This window comes from Orbicella franksi, chromosome 15, assembly GCF_964199315.1.
Source record: "Orbicella franksi chromosome 15, jaOrbFran1.1, whole genome shotgun sequence".
Lineage (NCBI taxonomy): Eukaryota > Metazoa > Cnidaria > Anthozoa > Scleractinia > Merulinidae > Orbicella > Orbicella franksi.
Genome location: NC_138159.1, coordinates 3459951 through 3486647, shown reverse-complemented (window position 1 = coordinate 3486647; position 26697 = coordinate 3459951). Strand labels below are relative to the sequence as shown.

Below are 26697 nucleotides of genomic sequence, written 5' to 3'. Positions count from 1 at the left end.
GTCCTTAGAAGAATTTTAATTACTCAATATGTAGCTAAAAATACCCTTTTATCATGTTGATTGAAGGTTAAATGCCTCTAAACAAGATTCTAAATTATGGAATACAGTGGAATCGCGATTTTTCTTACCTCCAAGGGATACAAAAATTGGGTTGAAAAATCGGATGGTTAGAGAAATCGGGTAAAATTACAGCGTTTGACTGAGGAGGGGAAACAACTTTTGGTTTGAGTTATCAAGAGGCTCGAAAAACTGAGGGTTTGAGAATTTGGGATTCCACTGTAATTAGAATGAAAATAACTGTGTATATAGATGGAATGATAAAATGTAGATGAATACTTTTAGATTAATATGGATAATACTCCAATTAGTATGGAATGTGTGTTTCACCGCAGGTATTGGTGGATGTTATTTTCAAGTCTATGCAATATAACACTTTTTTTATTAATAAATAATTGGCTTAAAGGTCAGACCAAAAAATAAACAAAATCATGGTGGATTATTTGTTCCAACTGCACTGTTGTTTTCCTTTTTTTCTTTAATTTGAGTAAATGTCTATCAAAGTTTCCTTTAAGAAGAAGAATGGAAATCCCTGATCACCTACTTGCATGTAGTTACAGAAATAGAACTGATTTGTCTTTATACTGTAAATCGCTCAGTAAACATTTCCTTTCTTATATCAAAAAAGTTCCTGTTTTAATGTCAGTAGTTTTTTGACAGATAGTCAAACTAAGAAGGGACTCAGTAAAGGTCTAACAAGTGTCCTAGTCAGATAAGTTATGATGTCAATAACAAATTCCATCAGGTCAATAGATGTGCTTGCCAAATCATCATATGTGTACTGTTATTCCTAAGTGAGTCAGATAACATAACTTGCTGGATTTTTTATGCTTGATCTGTCTCTTTAACAGAACACTGTCTAACTGTGACACCTACATGTACTATTGTATGCTATTAAAAGCAATAACTTCCTGATTCTTTCTAAAGTCAATCAAAATTATTTGTACTCTTATTAATTTAAAAGTTTTTCAATACTTACAGAGTACATGGTCATGTGCGGTGTTTTTATGACCTTTGACAATTTTTTGTTTTTTTGGCCTTGGCCATGAAGAACGCCTGGTAATATAAGTGTTAATGTCGGATTTGATATTGTACAGTTATGTCACATCATTATGGTATTGACTTCTTCTACTGTATATACCTACATTATCGTTAACACTTTCCATGACTTCTTGCATGATGGTATTACTTCCTATGCACAGTAGGTACATGTTATAAAAGTGTTGAAGTGAGATTTGATATCATGTAGCACTTTATAGTACATCTCTATCTTTTGGACATTGCTGGCCTTGATTTGCATCGATTATCACTCCTATGCATATGTTCCACACATACTCTACTTTATAATCATATTAAGGAGCCGTTTATCACTGCACTTTGTTCTAGACTGTGGGTTGTTTTTTAGTAAAAATAAACTGCTTTCTGTCATAGTTTATGCATTTATTTGTTATTGTTGAACTATGGAAATGATTAGCTTTGTTTACTAGTACAGAACTGTACAAGTCAGTTTGCAATGTTGTTAGATAATGATCTTTGACCCATTGAGGGATAATCTGCGTATATCCACATTATTGTGATGGGAAATGTGACACCAAGTATCTTATGGATTAGCTAATACTTAAGACCAGTAGTGGGATGGGATGATGGGTCAACTGAGTTACAAACAAAGAAGTCTTTAAATAATATTATTTATGGCTCTGTTGACTGCAAAATTCCATCTTCTACTTCTCCTCTAGAGATACCAGTTAGTAATATGTGATGGCATCAGCCCATTGCCTTTTAAAATTTGTATTATCCACTCTAAAATATCTTGCGGAAGTGTAGAAACCAAAACTTTAAGCTGATTGCAGAAGGGGAGATGTGGAAGGTACTCATTATGAATTATTTAATTAATTGGTCAGGAGTGTTATGAACCCTGCATGATTATTCCAAGTCATTTTGTCATTAGCCATTATTTTGATGACTTTGATCTTGACTTATTTCATAAGAATTGGAAATATCATTTTGATTTTTATTTGTTTCTGTACAGTTCTCTGGCAAAATTGATGCAACGCAAGATGAAGTCAGTCGTGTTCTCTTAGCGGAAGATGTGACGTCATCATCATCATTACTTCATCAACATCAGGAGCTAAGGAAAAGTGTGTTAGAATTATCGATGCAGACTTTAGCCAAAGGACAAGCGCTACTGGACAAATTACGCGAGGCCAGTGCACATGCTGACATAAACAATAGCCACGCCACAAAAGCAGCATGTTATAGTGTTGAGCGTATTCTAGAAGCACTGCATCATCGACGGCAACAACTTGATGAACAGTGGAAAGAAAGGAAAAAGGTTCTGGAGCAGTGTATTAAGAGATGCAAGATTGATGAGGAAATACAAAAGGTGAATTATCCATTTGTGACCTTGTTACATCACTATGAACTCATTTTGTCAATTTGTTGTTTTCCTAACTCAAAACAACTCAGTAAGAGGAACTAAGTTCATTTTATAAACACCAATGAAATACCAAGTGATCTTTCACGTGAAATCATGGTATCTTCACACGTGAAAATAACATGTTATCTTCTTATGCGAAAAGATCACCAGTGCTATGGTTACATAATATATCATGGCTTTCGCAGCAAAAGTGAAATTGTTTGGTATTTCCTTGGTGTGTATATAATGAATAGAACATTGCACTGGCACTTGGAGATACGAAATTTCTCTCCTTGTGTTAAAAAAAGACTTCACTCGTATGCTGTGCTCACTAGTGAAGTATTTTTCAACACTCGAAGAGAAATTTTGTATCTCTGCATGGCGATGTAATATCTTTTATTTATTACACATTGAACTGATAAAATTTACAAAGATGCACACTTTTATACCAAAATCAATACAATTACTTGACAGCTGTGAGCTACTTAATCCTCACTTAATGCCCAAGTTGCTAGTGCAGGGAAGGTGCCTACGAGGCCTGGGGGCTACAACTGCAGTCACATCCCCAAGGCACTAGAACACCCGACTGGCCTTCCCAACCAGCAACGAGCCACAAGCCCCCTGCGCCAGGCCCCCTACATGCACCCGTCACACTCAAGCCAGATGGCTCAGTGGAAAAAAAAAATGCTGAAAAGAAGGGGGGGGGGGGGGGGGAATAGGGAGGGAATGCCGCGAACCGCTAAACTGTAATTCAATCCACAATGCCACACTAACAGAGCAGCGAACACACTGCAAGCACATGGGACGACGATGCACGTACTAACCAAAAATACCGCTGGATGATGTCAGCCCCAGGGCTCTCACGACCATATGACCGCTGCAAATGCTACAGAATGCACCAAACGCTAAACAAATGCTAACAGATGGCCAAAACACTATCAAACGTCTACAAAAAATGCTACTGACCAGACTAACTTCTGGTCATAAACTATGTCAAATTCTATTGAACTATATCAAACGATACAGAATGCACCAAACGCTAAACAAATGCAAACAGATGGCCAAAACACTAACAACTATATCAAACGCTACAGAATGCACCAAACGCTAAACAAATGTTAACAGACGGCCAAAATACTAACAACCGCCTGCAAAAACGCTACTGACCAGACTAGCTCCTAGTCATTAACTATGTTAAATTTCATTTAACTATATTTAAAAAGACACTTTCCATTCAGGATGGTCAGAAGATCATAATTTTGTTACGGTAACAAGTCAGTTCAATACTGTTTCTTGTAACAGATCACAAAATGGCTGAATGAAGAAGCTGAGGATTATCTTAGCTACCAAGAATATGGAGATTCTGCAGCATCGACACAAGTCCTACTTGATGAACACTCCAAATTTGAGGAAGCAGCACAGGTATTCAGGTTTTTCTTCTCCAGTGACTTAACTGAAGGTGTTCCAATCAGTCCTTTGTACTCTTCACTCTGACCTTGGGTCATGTACCTTTAGATGTCTGAGAGAATTCTAATCTACTATTTCCTAGGTGTTGCCAAAACCTTATGTAGCACAACACAGATATGTACCTCTTTTTCACTACCCCAAAGTGTATCCCGCCTTCTGCTGGTCCCATGAAAAAAGACAAGAACTGTTAGTTCCTTTGAGCACTGCAGCCATGTTTGATTATGATTAGGGTTTGCAAGCGCTTTCATGAGATTTGTTACACCTCGGGTCAAAAGAAAATAATGACGTAACTCAACAACATAACATTCTGGTAGATGTAATTTACATTTTTACAACATGTATATAGATAGGAGGTACATACACTGTAGAGCATATGTGATATAATTAGTACATGTACATACATTTATTGAAGGGCCACTGCTTAGCATCTGCCCAAGACAAAACTTTCACTGAAATATGCTTGTGTTAATTGCACATTAAAAAATTTAGTGATACATCATAGGTGCCATATTGGTTTGAGCTTTTCTTTCTTCTTTTTTTATCTTCAGGAAAAGGAGGAGGCTGGACAGAGACTTGCACGAGAAACAGAAAAGCTTGTGAACGGCAACTTGTGCGACATGCAGGACACACAGCAAAAAATTACCCAACTACAGACAAATTTGCAGTTGTTCAAACAACGTGTGGAGGATAGAAGGAAACTATTGCTGGAGACAATAGCCTTTTACAAAAACAACTGCAGAGTAAGTGACTATTTAACTTTGATAATACTGTAAGGTCAAACCTTTCTAGTACCAACACAAAATAGGCAGAGCTAAGTCTCTGTATAAGGGAGGTAGACATATTATAGAGGTAGAGATTATATGAAATCAGGTTTCGTTGGGACCCAGTCAACTGTCCATAATAAGGGGATGTGTGTGTTATAGAGGTGTCTGTAAATTATGAAGTGTCCATGACAAGAGGCTTGACTGTAATACCTTTATATGGTACTATCGACGAATCAGGCAAATGTTCACACAGGTTGAAAATCACGGAAATTACTTAATATGAAATTTTACATGCACAAGAGTTCTGTTTTTGTGTGTTTAATTGTTAGCTACTAGTGCTCCAAGGCCCAACATCTTTGTTTAGTTACACACACAAAGTTTGTAAAACTTTTATTTGTCATTAGTAAAGACAGGTTTGGTCCTGGTAAAATGGTAAATTTTTTGCAATCTCCTACATGTGTATGTGTATAACAGAACAGGCCCTGGTTGTAAGTGTTCCCTTGGTCTTGACTGTAACTTGAAGTACTGTAGCTTTTCAGAAATAATGGCAAAGACATATATTACAATCATTAAGAAGAATGTGTAATTTTAAAACCCAGCCAAAGGTACCTGTAGAAACAAGCATCTGATATTTGACGTAAGGATAGTGAAAATGTTTGTGTTGATGTGTAAACCCTTGATTTCTTTACTTTAAGGCTCTGAGTAAGCTTGATGAAATTGGAGACAAAATCACTGAAGAGAAACTCACAGTGGAAGATCAAAAGGAGCTCTATGGTGCAATCAATGCAGCATCTGCAGCACAGCTTCGAGATGGCAAGATGCTACAAGAGAAACTGGCAGACGGTAAACACCAACCAGTGATAGTAAGAATGTATGAAGAACTGCAAGAACGCAGCACAGCAATGCTCGTCAATGTGGAACCTGATCCTTCTGAGAAGGAGTTGGAAGATGTAAGAGTCTGATCAAAATGTAACTTCTCCTTACAACATCGGTTCAGCTTTAGAGGATAGTTATTATCTTGATGAAGTACCCAATTCTCAGATGTACTCTATCACTGAAAGAAATTTATGGCAATAGGAAGTAAGGATTGTTTTTTTTCTAGCGTAGGATGGGAAGAGGTTTAAATATTTTCTTTTTATTGTGTTGATCAGAGCTTCAAGGCTGACACTGTTCTTTTTCTGATACAGCTCTGTGGATGGGTAAAGAATGTTGGTGAAGACTTTCTTGATCACAATACTGTGATGGGCGATTCTGTTAAAACATCACAGGATTTCTTGTATTCACACCAGGAACTTGATTCAGATAGACAGGTGAGATATTAAATTTGTGAAGCCAATAATTTATAAACTAGTACAATTTTTTCTTTGGGGGGCGGGGGTGGGGGGGTTAGGGTAGATGTAAACATGAAAAGAAAGGGGACTTGCTTAAGAACATGGCATGGTGATCCTGTTCAGTCTCCATATAATACACTTTCCCACCAAAAAGAAGAGTTGCACCTCTCTTGAGAATTCTTCAACCTGGTCTTCTACAATTATGCTTGATCATATCTTTGCTATTCATCTGTAGGCACTTGAGGACAAAATAGCCAAAGCTGTTGATGTATCAAATGCACGGTCAAAGACAGACATTGCTAAGGTGCAAGACATGCAGGATCTTTGGAACAGGTTCACTGCTCGACTTGACTACAGGCTGAAGTTGGGGAAAATGTACTTTGATTTCCATCGACATAGACAACTGGTAGGTGCATTTCTAGCAAGACTGGTTATAGTTAGGAAAGAGGAATTCTAGAAAGGTGTACAGTTGGTCTATAATTGTGTATACTGTACATTGCTAATTGATTCAATGAGTCATAGAAGGAAAGACAGGGATGGGTGAGCAGGGATGGTGCAGTGATGAGGGTGCCTGCCTCCCACCAATAAGGCTGGGGTTTGATTCCGGCCCGGTGCCCTATGTAGGTTAAGTTTGTTGTTGGTTCTCGCCTTGCTCCGAGGGTTTGTTTCCAGGTTCTCCGATTTTCCTCCGTCTACAAAACCAACATCTCCAAATTCTTATTCAACCAGGATAGAGCTATTACGTGAAAACCATGTGAGGCTGATATGGCTTCCTCTCTAAATCTTGTAATTTATATATAGTTTATTTGTGTATTTAAGACAGCCATCAACTTGCTGGTTGATGCACTTCTGTAGCTGCTTGTCAGAATTAACTTAGAAAGATTTGAATGGATGGTTTTCAATAAGGTGTCCAGTTCGAAGAAAAGCAGACAATCCTACATGTAGTTGCCTCATCTACTCATTGGTTTTTCAACAGCTTTTCAGCAAATTGGAAGAGCTCTCCAGTCAGCTGACAAGTGATGAACCAAAGGAGAACGTGGATGCATCACCAGCAATGCTTGCTCGGCAGGAACAGCTGCAGGATGCTATTCTTTCTGCATCTGGGCAAATGCAGAAGGAGTCACAAGCTCTTCTAGATGAACTGCGAAAAGTAGGTGACATCTGATACTAAGTTAACAACAAAGGGTTCCAAGAGGCTACAATGCAGGTTGTTGACCAGTCAACCATTGTAGAAGTTAGCTTTATGCTCAGCATTGGTTTGCTTTGATTTAGAGTTGTGTCTCTCTAGTTTGTTCTTAAGATGACCCATTGTTTCCTTTTCTGCTTTTCAATTTTTTCCTTCCCACCCTTTGTCCTCTGTCGAACTGCTAATAAGAATACATGTAGTCATTGATGCAGATAAAAATTGAGCAAGGTTGTTGTCTAATCTAACAAAATATTTGTGATAATACAGATTGATCGTTTTATGTATAGTAGTGTTTTTTAAGCCACAACTGTGTTCCTTGTTAGGAGACCAGAGAGGAACATTTGGACAGGGGGGCAGCTGCTGAATGCATACAGACGTTCCTGGCCACTCTGGAAGCCAGGGTCCACAAACTTGGTCAGCTGTGGACTCTAAGAGAAGAACAACTGAACAAGAACAGACAACTGAGTGCTGAGTTTGTACAGTTTGAAAAGGATACTAGAGAGGTAAGTCATCAATTAAAATGTTTCTAGTATGTGCATTCAAATATACTTCTAAATTGCTGTTATTGATGTATGGCTTCCTAAATCCATATCTGCAGAGCCCTGTACTGTATTTATAACTATTGATAAATGAACGACTGGCTAGTTGACTGACAGGTGACTGACATACAGACAGACAGACAGAGAGACTATAGGCAAATGTGTACTCTGACTGGTGCATAAATGTCTGCTTGATTGACTGACTCTTTGACCCATTGAGTGAGTGACTCACTGACTGACTGTCAGTAACGCTGACTAATTGACAGATACGCAGTCAATGTATGTACTTATCAAACCTAAGAATTTCCTTTGCTAAGTCATTGTTCTTTTATTTCTTCTATTACACTAGGTCATCTTGTGGGTCAAAGAACAAAGTGATGCTTTTTTCCCAGTCAAAGTTGACTACAGTTCCCTTCCAGCTGATCCGAGAGAGCTTGAAGGCAAACTGCTAAGGTTCAAAGATGCTGCAAGGGTAAGCTGGAAAAATCTGACCTGTGTTAAATGGATTGCACTTGAAATCAGTGGTAGAGAATCTGTTGTTGACATCAGGAACGTCTGAAATTATTAACCCCCCTTTCTCACACACCATTGGTAGCCATGCCAAGCTGACTGCTGCTGGCTGGCCTTTATTGCAAAATCAAAGCTAATACAAGTAGCATTCTGCTTAAGACTGCAAATAACATAAATCATGCAAGGCTTGTACACTATACTGGTATTGTACAGAAACTTAAAATCTTCAGGTGGGTGGGTGGGAAAGACAGCAATGGCAGATGCAACAGAAACAATTGCCTGCCTCATAGATCACATTACTTATACCCAAGCCCCAGAGGTGTGTGAGAAAAGCAGTTTCACTTATTTCGTTTCAGTCAGCCATTTCTGTTGACTGCAAAAATCATTGTAATAACAGAAGTCGTCACTTGCTTTTATCCTTCAGCGCACAGATGAAGATGTTCAATCTCATCTCCGTGCAGCAGAGGAGCTCTCAGAGGCAGAGGGTAGTTACAAGGCAGCAATCAGAGTAATCACAGATGAATTACAAATAGCATATCAGAGGTTCAAGACACTCCTGGCAGATTATGAGGTGCTTCTGTCCATGTCGGCAACATTTTACACTAGTGTAGAAAAAGTGAGTTACTCATTCCTTGTTACACATGTGGTTTTACAGCACACATTTGGTATTGATATTTTGAAAGCACTTGCCATAATTTGAGGTCAGACCTGTTCCAGTATCAGATGGTACATAATAATTAGTAAATGAGCTGTTTATTATGATGGGATTCATTAGTGTTGAAGGCCCTACTGTGTGACCATTGGATTGAAAGTTATTTGATGGTTGTTTTGTCAGGTACTGTTTTCATTTCAATACTTTTCAATTTTGAACTGTGGTGATTTTGGTAGTGAGTGGGTAATGTCAGTCAAAACCCTACTGAAATTATAGGCTAAAGGAGCTTAGTCATGGTATTTTTGGTTATTTTGGCCATATACGAAATTACCTTTAAATTGAAGGAAACCTAAAAATATTTTACTAAAGATAGAAAAACCATAGAGAAGCAAGGATGTTCAAGGATGAAGATCATTGACTCTGATTGCAAATGATGAACTTGAAAAATTTAGGTTAACCTTTTCAAGATGTGAAGACTGTGTAGCTCTAATCTTCACTAAATTTTTCTCTCCAGCTCCTTCAAATGATGGATGACATGACATATGGAATACGAAAACAGCCTCTTCCAAGAGACATAAACAACGCACAGCTTCTCCTTCAGGATCATCTTGCCAACTACCAGACAGTTCAAGACCTTTACAACTTCACCACCGTTAGTGCACAAGATGTCTTGAGTCGAGCTGCCACCTCAGCTGCAGTCTCTGTGTCGCGCGATGAAATCAAGGGTTTCCTTGAGAGGTCAGAAGGAAGGCATGATGAATGGAGAACTCTGTGGGAGCATCATAAAGACAAGCTGCTTGAAAGTGTGCGACTATGTGAATTTGAACAAGCCATCAGTACGGTATGTTCTGAAAGACTTATTAAGTGAATGTAGTGATTAGACATGTACATGTACACATAGGTGACCTATACAGCCGGACCTCATGTCAGCTTCTGTACCACATGAAGCAACTAGTAGGATCGATACTCCTTCCGGCTTAAGTGCCACTTATCTCACTCTGCATAACTCTTGCTAGGATGCCCCACAAATGTATGAAAAAGGCATATTTCAGGTCTGTACAAGTCAAAATATATGACCAACATTTTGGCATTACCACCTTCGCCAAATCCTCAGGGTACCACAAACAATCAGGCATTTCATAGTATTTACAACCCGAAAAGTTTGCCAGTACCCAAGAAAATTTACTTTTAAAATACTGTTTGTGTAATATGTCTGGTTTTATATCCAGTTCCACACTAAGTATAAATTATATGCTAACAGGTCAACCTGACTATCGAGGAGCACACTCGAGAGCTACTTGCTCTCAACCGGAAGTTTGGTGTCACTTTACTTGACGCTGTTACTCTACTGCAAGACTCTGATTCATTTCTGGAATCTGTGAAGGTAGGGCTTTGAAGGTCACGCTTTCTTATTGTTTATAAATTAGCCAAACTGAATCAAAAATGAGGACTTTCACTGCGATTATAATTTTTTTAGAGTAGTTTTTAATTGAGTATCGTAAAACCTAAACCAAACCAGTTACTTTGTACCAATTAGACTACTCAGCAAATCTCAAACTGTGCTAAAACCAAAACCAAAACCAAAACCAAAACCAAGGTAGTTGCCTGATTACTTTCAACTCTCAGTTGAAAATCGCTCCAAATCATTCCACGATACGTAATCACTTGGATTACAATGTTATAATTTAAATTGTTTGTCAGCCTGCTGATGTAGAAGTTGGCAGACTGGTAGAGGAAGCAGAAAAGTTGAGACAGTTGAATCACCATGATGCACCTGCCATTATGCGACAAGTGTCTGCAATGGAAGTCCGCTGGCAGAGATTTTTGTCCAGGATGGAGGATCACAGAGCCATGCTGGAGGCATCAATAGAATATCACCAACTTTACGAACAGGTTTGTTACCAAGACAAAAATGATAGTCAGTTGCTCCATCCATCCTTCCATCTGTCCTTCTGGCCCCAGTTGTTTGAAGGCTGGATAACGCTCTCCACTGATTAATCGCTGCTATCCAGTGGATAAGTGTTAACAAAGCAGACCACGTTATACACTGGATAGTGATTTCTACGGTGGATAGTGTTATCCATGTTTAGAACAACCCAGGCCTGTCTGTTAATCAGTTAATGTCAGGTCCAGGTTGATTAATCAGGTTGATTAATCCTCTGGTTAACCAGCTCAGTTTTTATACCCACTCCCAGAGGAATCTTGGCAGGTGCAATTAATCCCTATCTGCTATCATCCTAGGAAGCCATCTTGTATGTATTTTATGTAGCTGAACTTCTTGAAATCTTATTTTCTCTTTGGTAGGCATCAGTTTGGATCAGTGACAGTGAGCACTTCTTGAAAACCACGCGAGATGGAGCAAAAAGATGCAAAACAGAGGAAGAAGTCATAGAGCTTCTTGACATGTTAGAAGGCTTTGTCAAGCCAGGCCTCAACAAGCAAGAGGCACGGCTAAAAAAATTGGCTGAACTCTCCGCCAAGCTCACGATGGATGAACCTCGCTCCAGAGCCAAAGATCTCATGTCTAAACAGAATGAGATTACCACCAAATTTGATCTCATGGATAATGACCTATTCCGCTTAGCAGAGAGACTTAGGGAGAGAAAGCAGAGAGGACTACCTCCCAAGGTACAGTAACAGGTTACTTCTTCTAACCTGTATGGGTTGGCAAAAAGATTTGGGTTAGCAAAATGATTTTCGAACCAAACTTAAAGCAAAGGTCAACATGAACCCCGTGTGTTCAAGTTGTTGACTATCGTCGAAATTAGTCATCCTCGGTTCCTGCTGGGTTTCTTGGCATTTATATAGTACTGTAAATTGTATTTTGAATCATTATTTAATATGTAGCGCAAGTCAAAATCTCACTCGTCAAACTGTACGTGTAAATGTACAGTTCTAGCATTTATCCTTTTGTCATTTTGTAGAGTACAGCTGACGTACAGATTAACTTCATTTCATTGATTTTTATCAGGCGGAAGAAGTAACAGCTGAAAGTGTAGAGGCCTATGAGAAAGAACTTCTGGAATCCACTCCCATCTCAGCAGATTATGAGAAGCCAGTGCGAGTGAATGTCTTGTCATCATTCATTGATGGGGTTCTAGGCAGCAAGAGACCTGGTGATCGGGATGTACTTGAGGAAGTTGGACCAGCCAAGCGTCCACAGGTGTCAGTGCGAGTGAGGTCAGATGCACCAGTGAGCGTAGAAGCTGAACAGAAGATTGAGCCCATCATCAAGTCAGAGATCCAGGGTTGGTTCGAGGGAGGCAAGGCTGTGAAACCAGCTGAGATCCCAGAGCATGAGATACTGGTTCACATCAGTGAAGATACTAAGCGAGAACCTAATCAAATGGCTTTGTCTCCATGGGGTGCAGAAGTGGTGAAGAAAGATGTCACAGTGACTTCGCTTGGACCCTTCGTCAGCAAAGACATTGAAGTTGAAACAGCCCTTCACACGGAAACAGCACCACCATCCTCGTCGGATCAGCTGCAACTCATAAGGAAAAGAGTGTGGAAGACAACAACAAGAGAAACCACAACAAGCATCAAACAAGAGACAAGAACTGAAGTGGAGATGCTAGTTCCAGAAAAACCCGAAATGACGTCAAATCTCTATGTTTTTGGTGCTCTGCCACCTTCTGAGAATCTAAATGTCAATGTGCGGTCCAAGAAAACTGTTGAGAGTGCTCCTGATACCTTGGACAACACCAGCCCTGAAGAGATTGACAGAGTTGAAGGAGACATGAAAAGAGCAAATGAAAACATCTGTAGGAGGATTGAAGATTCTGTTGCTAGTAGTCGTAGACAGTAAGTACTTCAACCCTCCAGGTTTATTTTTGTTTCAATGGAAATTTAGCGACTGTCTCTCTCCTTCCACAACGTAAATAGCCTTGGTTTACACGTAAACACTTTTTATTCGATACAGAACGGAACTGAACGAGACGAGACAAGCCGAGATAACAATTTTGCAAACTGGCAACAAAAGTATATTTTGAGAAAACGTCTACTAACGTTGCGTGAGATTTCTGGCCAGCGTAACAGCTATAGCTTGAAATTCTTAATGCTTTACAATTAATTTGTTTATTCTCTTACTCTAGAATGCAACCCCCAAAACATGTTGAGCTTCTCATTCCACAACATGCTGGTTCAGTTCTGATCTTCACACCACCAGGGACCCCACGAAGGGGGTCTGCCCCATGCGTTGATTCAAGTCAGCTACCAAATGGCCACCCAGCTGATGAAGATCAACCTAGGGTCGAGTCTGAGGTGCACCTCATGACCACACCCAAGGACTTCAACTTTGATGCAGTGGAACTAACACTCCCATATCCTTATATGAATGGGGAAGCCCCTGACTTGGACAAAGAAGCTGAGCTGCAAAAGATGAATGCCATCACTGATAAGTTGATTGAAAGTGAAGAAAAATATGTGGATGACCTGAGATCCCTTGCTGAGGTATGGAGTTGGATTATTGAAATTAAGGTCATTCCACTGAAATAGAACCTGCACCGAGATTTTTGTGAAACTTTGCGTATTGATTGTTTATATTATAGGAACTTAAATTTTGAAATAAAAATGAGGGGTCCCCATGTTCGTTTAGGAACAACAGCACCTTGTTTATACCCATATAAATCCTTATAATAGCACCGTGATTGTAGTCACGATTGCTTGCTAAATTCACGTTTCCGACGATTGCTTTTTGTTCTACACTGAGAATTGGTCCATATATATTTAACACAGAGAAATTTATTACTCAATTCAAAACAACAGGAAAAAAAATAGTAGGTCACCATACTCGTTTGCGAGAAAATGACGATTTACCTCGATGGTGAGGTCCAGCTGTAAAGAAAAAGCCGCCATTTTTTAATGCGCGCGCGCTAATCACGCGTGAAATTATGCGCAGTAGGGATGCGCAATGCAGTACTGGGGAATGACCTTAATGCCTTCTATTTCAGGACATTTTCCCCCTCATTCTGAGCAGGTTCTATTCTCATACCCTTTCTTCTTGTATTTACAGAGATGAAGGGGTTGATGCTTTGGAAAAAGGACCGATTGTTTATATAATGCCTTTATAGAGCGATCTTTGCTGACGTCATTGTTTACATTTTTTCTCATCAACATACGACTTTGCACAGAGAAGGCATCACCTAGACACAAATTGACTACAAACAGCTAAGGAGCTTGTGAAACTTAGTAATTTGGCTCTTTTGGGGGTAATATTCGAGGAGAAATTCGCTTTCAAAAACTGCAAAATTTCTAGGTGGCAAAAGCGCTAATGAGCTCATATATTCTTTGTAAAAACGTGAGTTTTTAAACCCGCATCGTACAAAAGCATTCAATAGATCAGGCTCAAATTCCTTGGGACAGTTAATCGTGCTGTACCCTTTCAATATTCAGAACTAATGTTTTTGTGGCTCCATCAGAAACTGTATTACTTATGCTAATGAGGCAAATGTTGTAAACAAAGATTCTCCTATGAGAGCATAGATTGAGACCCATATATTTCCATGTATATCTCGCAGGATTATATCTATCAGCTACCCAAAGCTCCACCTGAGGTGGCTGACAATAAAGACACCATCTTCATCAATTCAGAGGACATCTTCTTCTTCCACAAAGTGTAAGTTAATCCCATCTGCGTTAATTGTGCAACTGTTGAAACTAACGTCGCCTCAAAGACAAGACTTGATTTATTTATTTTGTGGCTGTTAGTTTCAAACAGTTGGTAGAATATCTTGTTCTTCGAATTGTGGATATCATGACGGATGTGTATTTGGTTATTTGCAGGATCTTTTGTGAGGAGCTGGCTAAGTGTAAAGGAAATCCTTCAGAAGTTGGCAGGGTCTTCAAGAAAAGGGTATGTTCGCTCTTAAGTTTATTGAAGAGTAAAATGTCGGGTTTGTCAGTTTACAGGTATGTCACAGAGAAAAAATTTTCCCTATATTTTTAGATCCGTTGCTGGTGACAAACCACTATGTTAAAATGCCGTCGTGGTTTGTCTTAACAAATTCAAACTGTTCATTGCATGTTAGATGTGTAGTCCAGAGTTAGAGCTTTTCGAAGTCATTCATTACACTTTTGTATAGATCTTGTATGAAAAGAGCCTTCTCTGATAAATGCATTTCTGTATTTAAAGGAACATGAGCTTGACAGATATATAACCTTCTGTGATGGAAAAGGGGACTCAGACAGCTTTTTAGAATCTCAACCAAAAGACTTCTTCGAGGTGGGTTTGGAAGTATTACAGTAGTTTTGTTACCATTCCACGTTTAAACTAAAACCATACACTTGGTTGGTTGTGTATTATGTCTGGATTTGCCATCATATGAGAATTCCAGATTTAACCAGAAGGATGGAAACTGGAGATAATTAAGACTTCCTTAAAATATTATTTCTTGCCTGGTAGAGACTCTGCACATGTAATGTACATGGCGTGGTTGATAGGTTCGCGTTTTACTTCTACTTTTCGTTACTATGAACATTTATTACCTGCAGCTGAACAAGGAATAAGGATTAGTATTAGACAAGTATTTTTCAGATATTATTTTTAACTATCCTTTTCAACGTTGCAGAAGTGTGAGGCAGAGGGTCCTTCTCGTCCTGTTGATGAACTTCTGGATCGCCCTGTTGAACGTATTTTAGAATACAGATCATATCTCGGTGATCTTCTGGATTGTGGACGAAAGGCTGGGGTTGATACAGATGACCTCGAGGTACTATATGCAATTAAGGAGAATTTTTCTACACCCGTTTAATCAAAGAATCTGTTATTCACTTTGTGGCTCGTCTTTAAAGACTGGTCAGTCCAACGAACAAGTACCAGTTTGTTTCTTGCCCCCTGGCCCTGAGACTAGACTTATTATTGGCTTTTGGCAAGTAGTCCATACAATACCGTGCTCCCAAGTCTAACTATCCATCAAAAGAGGGTCCTTATGATCTATAGTCAGTCACTGGATTATGCTAAATACAGTAAGTAGCAGAAATGTAGACACCTGTACCTACCCGCATCAAATGTCATGATTGGAAGCTTTTGTCTTTGCAGGCTGGCAAAGAAGTTGTTGATCGTCTTTGTGCAGAAATTCGTCAGAAGACCCAGTAAGTATTTGACATAATTGTTTGGAAGTTGGTTACCCCAAAACGTGCTACCTCGTGTAATCATGTTTGTATTAGCATCTTATCTATGTCCAAAGGTCTCGGTAGTCCTTAATCCTAGTCTGCTGTGTGGTATCCTGTGTAGAACCAGTATCCCAGCGATGGGGAGTTGCAACCCTCCTAGTCTACGGTGCGTGTGGTAGAGAAAACAGAGTTAAGTGTCAGCAGTTTGCGGACCACTTGGCCTGATTGAATTCTACACAGCTCTTTTTACAGAGAACATTGTAAGCTGTGGGCAAACCTGTTGATGAACCCTAAAGAGCTTTACTTCTAAATTAGTGTTCAATATTACTTAATTTCAGGTTTGAGATCCTTGTTCCTGGCACCCTAAAAGACGTCGAGTTGTACGTAGCATTAGAGGATTACAGAGATGACCATAACAACATATTGCTTCGGAAGGAAGAGACTGTAGTGGTGCTAGATCGACTGTCACGCCCTGGGATGTACAAGGTGGTCAGGCTGCTAGCAGATGGCTCCAAGGACAATGAAATCTGGGTACCATCAGCAGTGCTACAGCGAAAGAAGTCCACAGCAGAAATCATTATGCCTGCTGGTAATGCCTGGTTTCTTCACAATTTTTTACAAGCCTAGAGTGACAAATTCAAAATCGTCAATCATGTTATGCAACCATTCAACTATTGAGTAGTATCGTGGTAAATGCGGTGTAACTTCATACTAAATTTTAAGTCTGCAACAGAACCCTAGTTTATGACCATTCATATGAAAGCTGTCGAGCAGTTTTGTTATGTTATACTGAATATTATGCTGTAAAAGATTGTTCTAACTTAAATCTGTGTGGTTGGGGTTAGATTGTGTTTGCTGTTTGATTATTTGTGGGCTAAGTAACCTTAGGAAGTGAAACGATTTCCCTGTAGAAACGTTCTGAGAGTTTTTGTCTTACTTCCTTTTATTTAGAGTACACCGTTAAGCTGAAGTCAAAGCCTGGATCCAAAGTGCCTGATGAAGTATGAACTTAAATAGCTCTACATAGTTTTTATCAACCCAACGTGAGGTCCAGGATTGGAAATATTTGCTAAGTTCTTTTGTTTCTGTACGTAATCAGTGAAGTGGTGGAGATAAACTAATTGACAGGGAAATAATGTTATGTACTTGTATGAGGTCGATATTTGTACATGTACATCTCGACCTCACGCTCGGCCTAAAGATTTGGACATATTTAGTTACACGTATAGTATCTGTCTACTAGTACTTATGTCTCTCTTTCGTGTCAAGATTTCAGAAATTGTCGTTCCTGCTCCTGAAAAAGAAATTGTTGTAGAAACAGAGCCTCTACAGTTGGCATCAGGTATGTCTTGATTTTAATTCAGTTGAACATTCTCGTACCAGAACTTTATCAGCAAGTATAGGTAACGAGAAAAAGCTTTTTATGAATTCAATGTTCTGCAGAAAAGATTGACGCCGGATATTATACATCATGGTTTTCCATACTGCAATTCCTCTCCATCTTATCTTGTTACTTAGTAGAATTGGCGAGAAAAAATACGTTAATTATTGAATTTCCTATAATTTTTGTACGTTTTTGTGTCTCTTGAAATTGTGATAGAGTTCATGGAAGAGTTATCTGACAGCTCTTCAGTTGCAAGTTATGCACAAATGTGTCGTAAGTGAACACAAATCAAGCGAATCACTTCAAAATACTTTGTGTTAAAATGCAGGGACTTATTCGGCAAAGCTTAAACATAGATCCTTATCATTTTGCAGCCCCGGTAGCGCCAGTGTTTACCATGCCATTGGCAAATCAGAAAGCCAAGGAGGGCCAGCCAACACAGCTAGATGCCCGTGTGTCTGGTGTTCCAGAGCCGGAGGTAGCATGGATGAAGGATGATCATCCGGTCAGAACAGGGGAGCGCATCCATGCCGAGAAGGAGGGTGATTTGCATAGCTTGAAAATATCGGAAGTCGATATCGAAGATGAGGGAACATACATGTGCCAGGCCAGAAACACCGCAGGAACAGCAACGTCCATGGCAGACCTAAATGTTGAATGTAAGTAGATCAAAGTGTCAGACTGCATTACTGCAGTACCATGACTTATGACTTCTTCCTACTTTAACCAGAGTTTACAAATTCGCAGATCTCATTGGTTCTTTCATCACTCACTGCTTGCTAATCATAGTCTGGAAAGGTGTTATTGCAGTAAGAGTATAATCCGTGTATTTTGATTTCTAGATGAGAAAGGCATGATTGTAGATGCAATATTCATTCACAGAAAACGTTCATTTCTTAAAAAATTGTCAAGTCAACTATAACCACAACATGTAATGTTGACCCCGTAAACACTGTCTTTTTACCTGCTACTTTTTACCAATTTAAATGTCCCCAGATTGAGTTTTTGGTATTGTATTGTATCTGAACAATATCATTGAAGACTTTAAGACTTTCAGAAGAAGTGGATTTGGTTCTTGACAACTTTTTCCTTTATTGTGATACAGCTGGTGAATCAGAGGGAGAACCAGATGTTGATGAGCCACAAACTGACAGATCTGTTATAACAATGTAAGAACTTCTTTTATAATCACAGCAAATGAACACACACTCATGCAGCACAAAGCCACTATTAATAATAGATGTTGAAAGTAAACATAGCTATCTTGATGCACCAAAGCCAGATTAAGTTTTCCGACGGATACTTAGGTTAATGCCAGTATAGACATAAGAGGATACGATACTCTGTTCTAGACGTCTGTTAATTAACGGGGTTTGCCATATTTGTTTTCTACAGAGACCCAAATCAAGAACCACAGGCGGTCACTTTAACTCTTGATGGACAAGGTGGGACTCTCTTTGCTCCCATTCAAGTTCAGCTTCCTCAACCAGGTGACAGCAGTGCACCTGAGATTTATTTGATGACTGAAAGTAAGCCAACAACGCGTCGACGGTCCATTCCTCCTGAATTTTCCTCTGAACTTGAAGACAAGACAATAGAGGAAGGAGATTCAGTGGAAATGCAGATCTTTGTTACCGGTACACCTCCACCTGAAGTAGTTTGGTACAAAGATGAACAACCAATTACAATTTATCCACACAGACGTTTCCATGCAACAAGAGAGAATGAAATTTGTAGCTTAGAGATCAAGGATGCACGCTGCAGTGATCAAGGAAAATACACGTGCAGAGCTAAAAACACTGCTGGAGAGGTCAAAAAGTCCTGCGATCTAACTGTGAAACAAGTTACTCCAACAAGCCCTCCCGCTTTTGTCAAAAATTTGAAGGATGTATACATCGTCGAAGGATCTTGCACTCGCTTTGATGTGAAAGTCACAGGTATGCCCGAACCCAATGTAAGCTGGTACAAAGATGGACGGCCAGTTAAAGAAGACAAGCATCTGGAACTCGTCCACGATGAAGACACTTCTGCTTTAATTCTCATGTACGGCAAACTGGAAGATGCAGGTGATTATATATGCAAGGCTTCCAATGAGGCTGGAGACGCCCAGTCATCAGCACATCTTCACATATCACCCCTTCAGATACCAGCCAAATTTACATCGCAGTTAGAAACTGTCGAAGTGTCCGAGGGGGAGCCATTGAAGCTAAAATGTACAGTGGTTGGAAAACCAGATCCCAACATAACTTGGTTCAAAGATCAACAGCAAGTCCAGGAAAGTGACAGGATCAAATTGAAGGTGACATCTGATAACACTTGTATCTTAAACATACCCAAGTCAGACATGGATGATGAAGGAACATACACATGCTCGGCGACTAATTCTGCTGGAAAAGATACTACTTCAGCCAAAGTGACAGTCAATGGCGAGGGTAAAGTTCCAGAGTTTACCAAAGTCCTAGAGAATACTGAAATACCAGATGGAAGTCCTGTTCGGTTAGAAGTTAGAGTTCAAGGAAAGCCAACACCTTTTGTAGAGTGGCTCAAGGGTACCAAGCTGTTAAAATCTGGGCCACGGTTTGAAACACAAACAACTGGAAATACACACACCTTTGTTATAACACACTGTAGAGATGATGATGGTGGTATATATACTTGTAAGGCGAGGAACAAGTTTGGGACAGCCTCTTGTGAAGCAACACTGGTTGTTGCAGAGGACACTGTACCACCAAGGTTTACAAAGAAACTTTATGACTCCACAGCAGATGCTGGCAACACTGTTGAGTTTTCTGTCAAGTACATTGGCAGCCCAGAACCAAAGGTGAAATGGTTTTTGGATGACGAGGAAGTTTCTGAAGATGATGAAGGTATGGACATTGAGACCGAGCCTGGTTCATCCTTGCTTGTGCTAGAAGACATAGCACCAAATGACTCCGGCCAGTACAAATGCATCATAACTAATATAGCAGGCAAAGCAGTTACAAGTGCGCAGCTCAAAGTTGTTGATGAAGGTGTGAAGGCAGTGCCCACCACGACAGAGCAAGTTCTTGAGGCTGTGCCTCCAGCAATAGAAAAAGAGCCAAGTGGTAAAGCGCCGGTATTTCTCAAAGAATTGACCAATGTTCATGTTGTTGAAGGAGATGCAGTTCGGTTGGAAGTTGTAGTTGAAGGGATGCCTAGGCCAGCTGTGCAGTGGTTTGTTGAAAATGACTTTGTGGAAGAAGATGAGCATACCCATATCATTCAAGAGGGAAACTTGCACGCCTTGGTTATTGATGGTACAGTGTTAGATGATGAAGCAGAGTACAAGTGTGTGGCCAAGAACTCATTTGGAGAGGTAGAATGTATTGCTGAACTTCTAGTTGATGAAATTACGACCAAACCGGAGTTTTTAAAAGAACTGAAACCAGTGGAAGTTGAAGAGGGTAGTGATGTAGAGTTCGAAGTGCAAGTGCAAGGAAATCCAGAACCAGATGTTTCATGGTTTAGAAACAATGTACTCATTGAACCTGGTGACAGATATGAAGAAACGAAAGTTGAAGACGCACACAGATTGATCATCCATGAAACAACACCAAAGGATTCTGGTGAAGTCAAATGCCAGGCTAAAAATGATGTTGGTAGAGTTCACAGTGTTGCACAACTTGTTGTCAAACCAGCAAAGAAACAAGAGGAAGTAGCAGATGAAGGGAAAACAAGTGATGACATTGAAGAAATCTCTGTATCTCATACTGTTGATGTACAACGTGAGGTACCCCTTGAAGCTGTGCTTGGTGTTCCAAAGGAGGAAAAGTCACTTGTTCCACCAGAAATTGCAAAAGGCTTAGAAGATCTTACCGTAACAGAGGGTGACACGGCACGTTTCGAGGTGGAAATTTCTGGCAACCCTACACCTGATGTCGAGTGGTTTAACAGTGATGCAAAGATTGAAGGAAACGAAGAGACTCTGTTGGAGTCCGAAGGCAACATTCATAGGCTTGTTTTGATGGATGTTCTGCCAGAGGATGAAGGAGACTACATGGTTACTGCCACAAATGAAGTAGGTAAAGTGTCATGCACAGGAAAGCTGTCTGTTCAAGAGAAGATTAAAAAGCCCTCGTTCTTGGAGGTTCTCAGAGACATCGAAGTGACTGAAAATACGGATGTGCGATTGGAGGTTCGAGTTCAAGGCACAGAACCTGATATTGACTGGTACAAGAATGGTGTTGTGATTGAGGAAGCAACATCTAGAACTGAGTTTGTTGAGAATGAAGAGAGAGGAAGTTATGCTTATCTTATTTATGGTGCCACAACAGACGATCAGGCTACCTATCGATGCACAGCAGTAAACGAGGCAGGCGAAGTATCATGTGAAGGACAATTGACAGTACGAGAAAATGTCATTCCACCGAGGTTCCTTCAACGTCTTGAAGATAAAAAGGTTGTCGAAGGGTCTGATGTAGACTTCGAGGTCGAGGTCAGTGGAAGACCCAAACCAACCCTGAAGTGGCTTAAAGATGACAGAGACGTTGCCCCTGATGATCATATTCAAATAGACACTGAAGGCCGCATTCATACATTTTCAATAACTCAGTCTAGAATAGGAGATGGTGGGAAATACAGCTGTGTTGCTTCTAACAGTGGTGGTAGGGATTCTTGTTCTGCTAATCTTGAAGTTGAGAAGGAAATGCATGCACCAGAATTTGTTGTCCAGCCTCAAGGAGTACAGATTGTGGAGGGAGGCCAAGCTAGATTTGAAGCAGTCGTTTCTGGCCTCCCAGAACCAGAAATTGAGTGGTTTAAAGATGGAAAGCTTGTTCGGGAAAGCTATCGTTTTAAATTGGAATTTGATGGAAACAGGTCTGTTCTCACAGTGAAGGATGCAAAACAAACGGATGATGGAGGATTCACTTGCACAGCAACTAACAAGGTTGGAAAGGTTTCTTGCACCATAGAACTAGTTGTTGATGAGGCAGTTGTTGCTCCCGAATTCCTGAAGAGAATGAACAGTATCGAGTTATATGAAGGAGATTTGGTACGATTTGATGTCCGTGTGTCTGGTACACCTCAGCCAGATGTGAAGTGGCTTAAGAATGATACAGCTTTGGAAGGAGAACCACGCTATGAATTCCTCTCAGATGATGATATGCATTCCCTGGAGTTGAACAATTGCCTTCTGTCTGATGCTGGGACATACCGTTGCATTGCTGCAAACGAAGCTGGTCAGACATCTTGCAGCGCTGAACTTACTGTCATGGAAAAACCCACGCCTCCTGTATTCACAGACGAGCCGTCATTTCCAAATGTGATCGAAGATGGTGGTGATATTTTGTTGGAGGCCACTGTAAGTGGCAAGCCTACACCAACTGTAGAATGGGTCAAGGATGATGCAACTGTGAAGAACAGTAGCCATTTTAACATCAAAGCAGAGGATGACAAACACACATTGACCATTGTTGGCGCTGGCCCTACTGATTCTGGTGCTTACAAATGTATAGCAAATAACCCAGGCGGAACATCTACAAGGACATTTAACGTCAACATCGAGGGTGAGAATTTTGATTTATTTCTTGGTAAAATATTTTTGACTGAAATCTGTTGTAGGAAAATAACAGTCTTATCAAGGTTCTAACACCGTTAATGCTTTATACTGGTCCTCCTATGTATGCGGTTAGTGGAATAACGTATTCTATTTTGTCATTTGTGTTTAAAAGCTTGCTTACAGTCACTGTACAATCACTGTTTATAAATGTCTTGTCAGAACCCTGTTGAGTAATGATTAGTGTGTGTGCGCGATAATACACATATTTGCGTCAAGGCTTATAGAATGAATCTGCAATTGTGTTTGCTGTTGTTTAACTATACTTGGCCGTAACGGACCGTAGAGTTCTTAAAGTAGCGACCCTCTGTTATGATCACAGTAAATTTTTTTCATCAATCCTTTTTTCTGATTCCTTTCACCAATGACACTTTATAACATTTGTATTTTATTGCAATCAACTGACTCTCATAGGGTAGCCGTTTAAGCTGCCTAAAAGTAGTGACCCCGCGATAGTTGTAACGCTACGAAAATTTCGATGGAAAAGGATGCAAAATCCGAAATTAGCGAGGGTGGTTAGTTTCGGAACTTTACGGTGTTTGCAATAAAATTTAGTTTTGCTAAACCTAAACTAGGGTTTTTATTTTTATCGTACGTCATTCACGCGCGTATTGTTTTAGTGAAGTTACTCAAGTGAGACAGACATAAAATAATCACATTATCTTGATGATACGGTAACTGGCGAGTATGTGTTATTATTGAGTGAACCATCACGTGTGTCAACTAATGCTCAGTGCTCAGTTTATTGTACATCGTACATTCTACTAACTGCTCTAATGCAATCTCTCACTCAAGCTACCCAATCCTGAACTCATCTATTGTGGGTGAAACTTGCTTATCTACTATTATGCTGGTGTTGGTGGTGATTTTACTAACTTAGAGAACGTCGTGTACCTCAACTTGTGCTTTGTTCATTGCGCATTGTAGTGATTACTCTGAGGTAGTCTCTTAAATAAGTTAACCAGACGTAAACTTATTTATTGCGGTTAAAACTCTCTACACTGTAACTGGTGCTGATGGCTGTTTTATCCTAACTAATGCTTGTTATCCAGTTCATTGTACATCCTGTACTGCACTTGCTGCCCTGATGCAATGACTGAAGTACATGTAGGCTACTCCGACTTAAATCGTCTTTTATGGAGTACATGTGCTGATAATCTAACTGGTGTTGGTAACAATTAAGGGCATCTTTGGGTATCTTAACAACTACTATTCAGTTCATCGTTGCTTCATTCTTGCTACCCTGTTGCAGTATCTGGAGTGAGCTATCCGGACTTGACATCATCTATTGTGGATTTAACTTGCTTAACTTGTAACTGATGTTGGTGGCCATTCCTAAGGGTACTCATGTGTTTCAACTAACGCTTTTCGCTCAGCTTGTCATACTTTATACATGCTGCACTCATGCTGTTTGGGGACTGAGCTACTCAGACATACACCCATCGTATATGGAAATATGAAGGAACCTTGCATTTATTTTTGTATAGCCACAAAGCCGCAAGGAAGTGCACCGCGGTTTTCAAAGATCCTGGAGTCACCAAAAGCTGTCGAGAATTCTCCTGTCACTCTGGAATGTGAAGTTATTGGTTCTCCTGAGATATCAATTGAGTGGCACAAAGATGATTCTCGATTGAGGCAGACAACGCGTGTTCGCACGGAATTTGATGGTAAAATCTGCCGTTTAATCTTTTTGCGTACGGAGCTTGATGACGAGGCAGATTACAAGTGCATTGCTAGAAATGACTTTGGCATGGCATCAACTGAATGTGAACTGTTAGTAGAAGAAGAACACACTCCACCCTATTTTAAAAAGAAACCTGACAATCAAACAACATCGGCAGGTCAAGAGGTCACGTTCAATGCTGTTGTAGGTGGTAGTCCACCTCCAGAGGTTGACTGGTTCAGGGATGGACTGGCAATAGAAGACCAAGGAAGATTTGTTATCAAAGAAGATGTTGACCATGGAAAATTCTCCTTCACCATTAAGGAGACCATTATGGAAGATGGTGGTTCATATAGATGTGTTGCTTTCAATGAAGCTGGAGAAGAGTCCTGTAAAGTATGCTTAGCTGTTGCCCCACTTGGCAAAGAACGTGGACCCATCGTTGAAGTACCATTTGATGTGCAGTTCAAAGCTGATTCGGCTGAACCAGTGACGTTCGCCATTGAGCCAAAGTTTGAAATTACATCGGAACAACCAGAGACTACGAAACCTGGCAAAAAGAAACTCTTGGCTTCTAGAGAGAGTATAACAGAGGGTCACGAAGCTCCTCGCTTCATTGCCTTACCAGAAGGGTCACGTCCCTTTGAAGTTAACACTGATGGGGACGTTAAACTTGAAGTGAGGGTAAGTGGTAAACCTCTTCCTCAGGTGAAGTGGCTAAAGGATGACCAACCCTTGCCGGAGAGCAAAAATCTCGTTGTACGTAGCGACAAAGATATACACACCTTGACGATCCTGGGGCCCACTCCAAAAGATAAAGGAACTTACGTTTGTGTTGCATCAAATGATGCTGGAACTTCCACTAGAAGCTTTGATGTGAACATAGAAGGTTATGAAGATTGGGTCATGCCTTCTTTTGAAGACCATTTAGACAGTCCTTTTCAGATTTCAGATGATGGTGATGTGACCATGGAAGTTAAAGTTACAGGGAATCCTCCTCCAGATGTTGAGTGGGCAAAAGATGATCAACCGATAGCAGAGAGTGATCATATCCAATTGTCTTCTTCAGATGACATTCATAGGCTTGTTATAAAAGGAGCCTCACCTGAGGATGAAGGGAAGTACATTTGCACAGCAACCAACCCAGCTGGTAAATCTATCAGGACATACACCCTTAACATAGGAGGTGCCAAGCCTAAACCAGCTGGAAGCGGTCAGATAGAAGAAGGATTGTCGCCTCCCAGAGTTGTGGAAAGGACAGAGGAAGAGCCATCATTTGAAGTTTCCGATGCTGGGGATGTCAAACTGGAGGTTCAGTTCAGTGGAGAGCCAGAAATAGAGTGGACAAAGGATGGAAAACCTATACAGGAGAGCAACCACTTTCAAATACGGTCCAGAGCGGGTGTGCAAACACTGGTCATAAACGGTGCCACTCCAGATGACAAAGGGCTTTACAAATGCACAGCTTCAAACAAAGCAGGCAAGTCATGGAAAACATTCACAGTTGAATTTGAAGGGAAGGTAGACAATCATCCAGAGGATATACCGTCTGAGTTGGAAAGGCCTTCTTTTGTTGAAGATGAAACTGTTGTTCCTTTTGAAGTAACTGACCGAGGAGATGTGAAACTTGAAGCCAAGGTACAGGGTATCCCCAAACCAGAAATTGAGTGGGATAAAGACGAAGTCCCTCTTAAAGACAGCGAACATATTTCCGTCACCTCAAAAGATGACCTGCACACCTTATTGATTAAGAATCCAAATGTGGACGACAAAGGAACGTATACGCTAACTGCCACAAATGAAGCTGGAGTTGGTACTCGTGCTTTCAATGTTGAGATTGAAGGTAGCTCAAAATCTTGTCATCTTCCTGTGTTTTAAACACTTCCATTTCATGCTCTTCTTCGTCTTCTTTAGATTGGTTATTTCCTATTTCGTTGTTTGATAATAAGCCTTAAAGACATCTTTGTTATTTTGTGCCTGTCAATACAGTTGAACCTCGCTATCATGAACTCAATTATTTCACACTCGCCACATCCT

At 40.2% G+C, this 26697-nt stretch overlaps 1 protein-coding gene across 6 annotated transcripts in view; it reads left to right on the top strand.

Moving 5' to 3' along the window:
* Positions 1–26697, top strand: part of LOC145470535 (obscurin-like) — a 123757-nt gene that overhangs the window by 24319 nt on the left and 72741 nt on the right. For 5 of the 6 annotated variants that reach the window (XM_081454339.1, XM_081454340.1, XM_081454338.1 and 2 more), the window contains 28 exons: positions 2087–2440; positions 3776–3895; positions 4489–4680; positions 5400–5654; positions 5892–6014; positions 6271–6441; positions 7012–7185; positions 7545–7724; positions 8110–8232; positions 8695–8886; positions 9437–9763; positions 10184–10306; positions 10624–10815; positions 11227–11550; positions 11894–12726; positions 13017–13374; positions 14442–14539; positions 14707–14776; positions 15056–15145; positions 15492–15632; positions 15962–16014; positions 16374–16624; positions 16987–17036; positions 17305–17377; positions 17794–18078; positions 18525–18588; positions 18815–22947; positions 24485–26503. In XM_081454339.1, coding sequence (XP_081310465.1) covers positions 2087–2440; positions 3776–3895; positions 4489–4680; positions 5400–5654; positions 5892–6014; positions 6271–6441; positions 7012–7185; positions 7545–7724; positions 8110–8232; positions 8695–8886; positions 9437–9763; positions 10184–10306; positions 10624–10815; positions 11227–11550; positions 11894–12726; positions 13017–13374; positions 14442–14539; positions 14707–14776; positions 15056–15145; positions 15492–15632; positions 15962–16014; positions 16374–16624; positions 16987–17036; positions 17305–17377; positions 17794–18078; positions 18525–18588; positions 18815–22947; positions 24485–26503 — 11368 coding nt within the window. The remainder of the gene's footprint in view (positions 1–2086; positions 2441–3775; positions 3896–4488; positions 4681–5399; positions 5655–5891; positions 6015–6270; positions 6442–7011; positions 7186–7544; positions 7725–8109; positions 8233–8694; positions 8887–9436; positions 9764–10183; positions 10307–10623; positions 10816–11226; positions 11551–11893; positions 12727–13016; positions 13375–14441; positions 14540–14706; positions 14777–15055; positions 15146–15491; positions 15633–15961; positions 16015–16373; positions 16625–16986; positions 17037–17304; positions 17378–17793; positions 18079–18524; positions 18589–18814; positions 22948–24484; positions 26504–26697) is intronic. The other variant, XM_081454341.1, reaches the window with a different exon arrangement.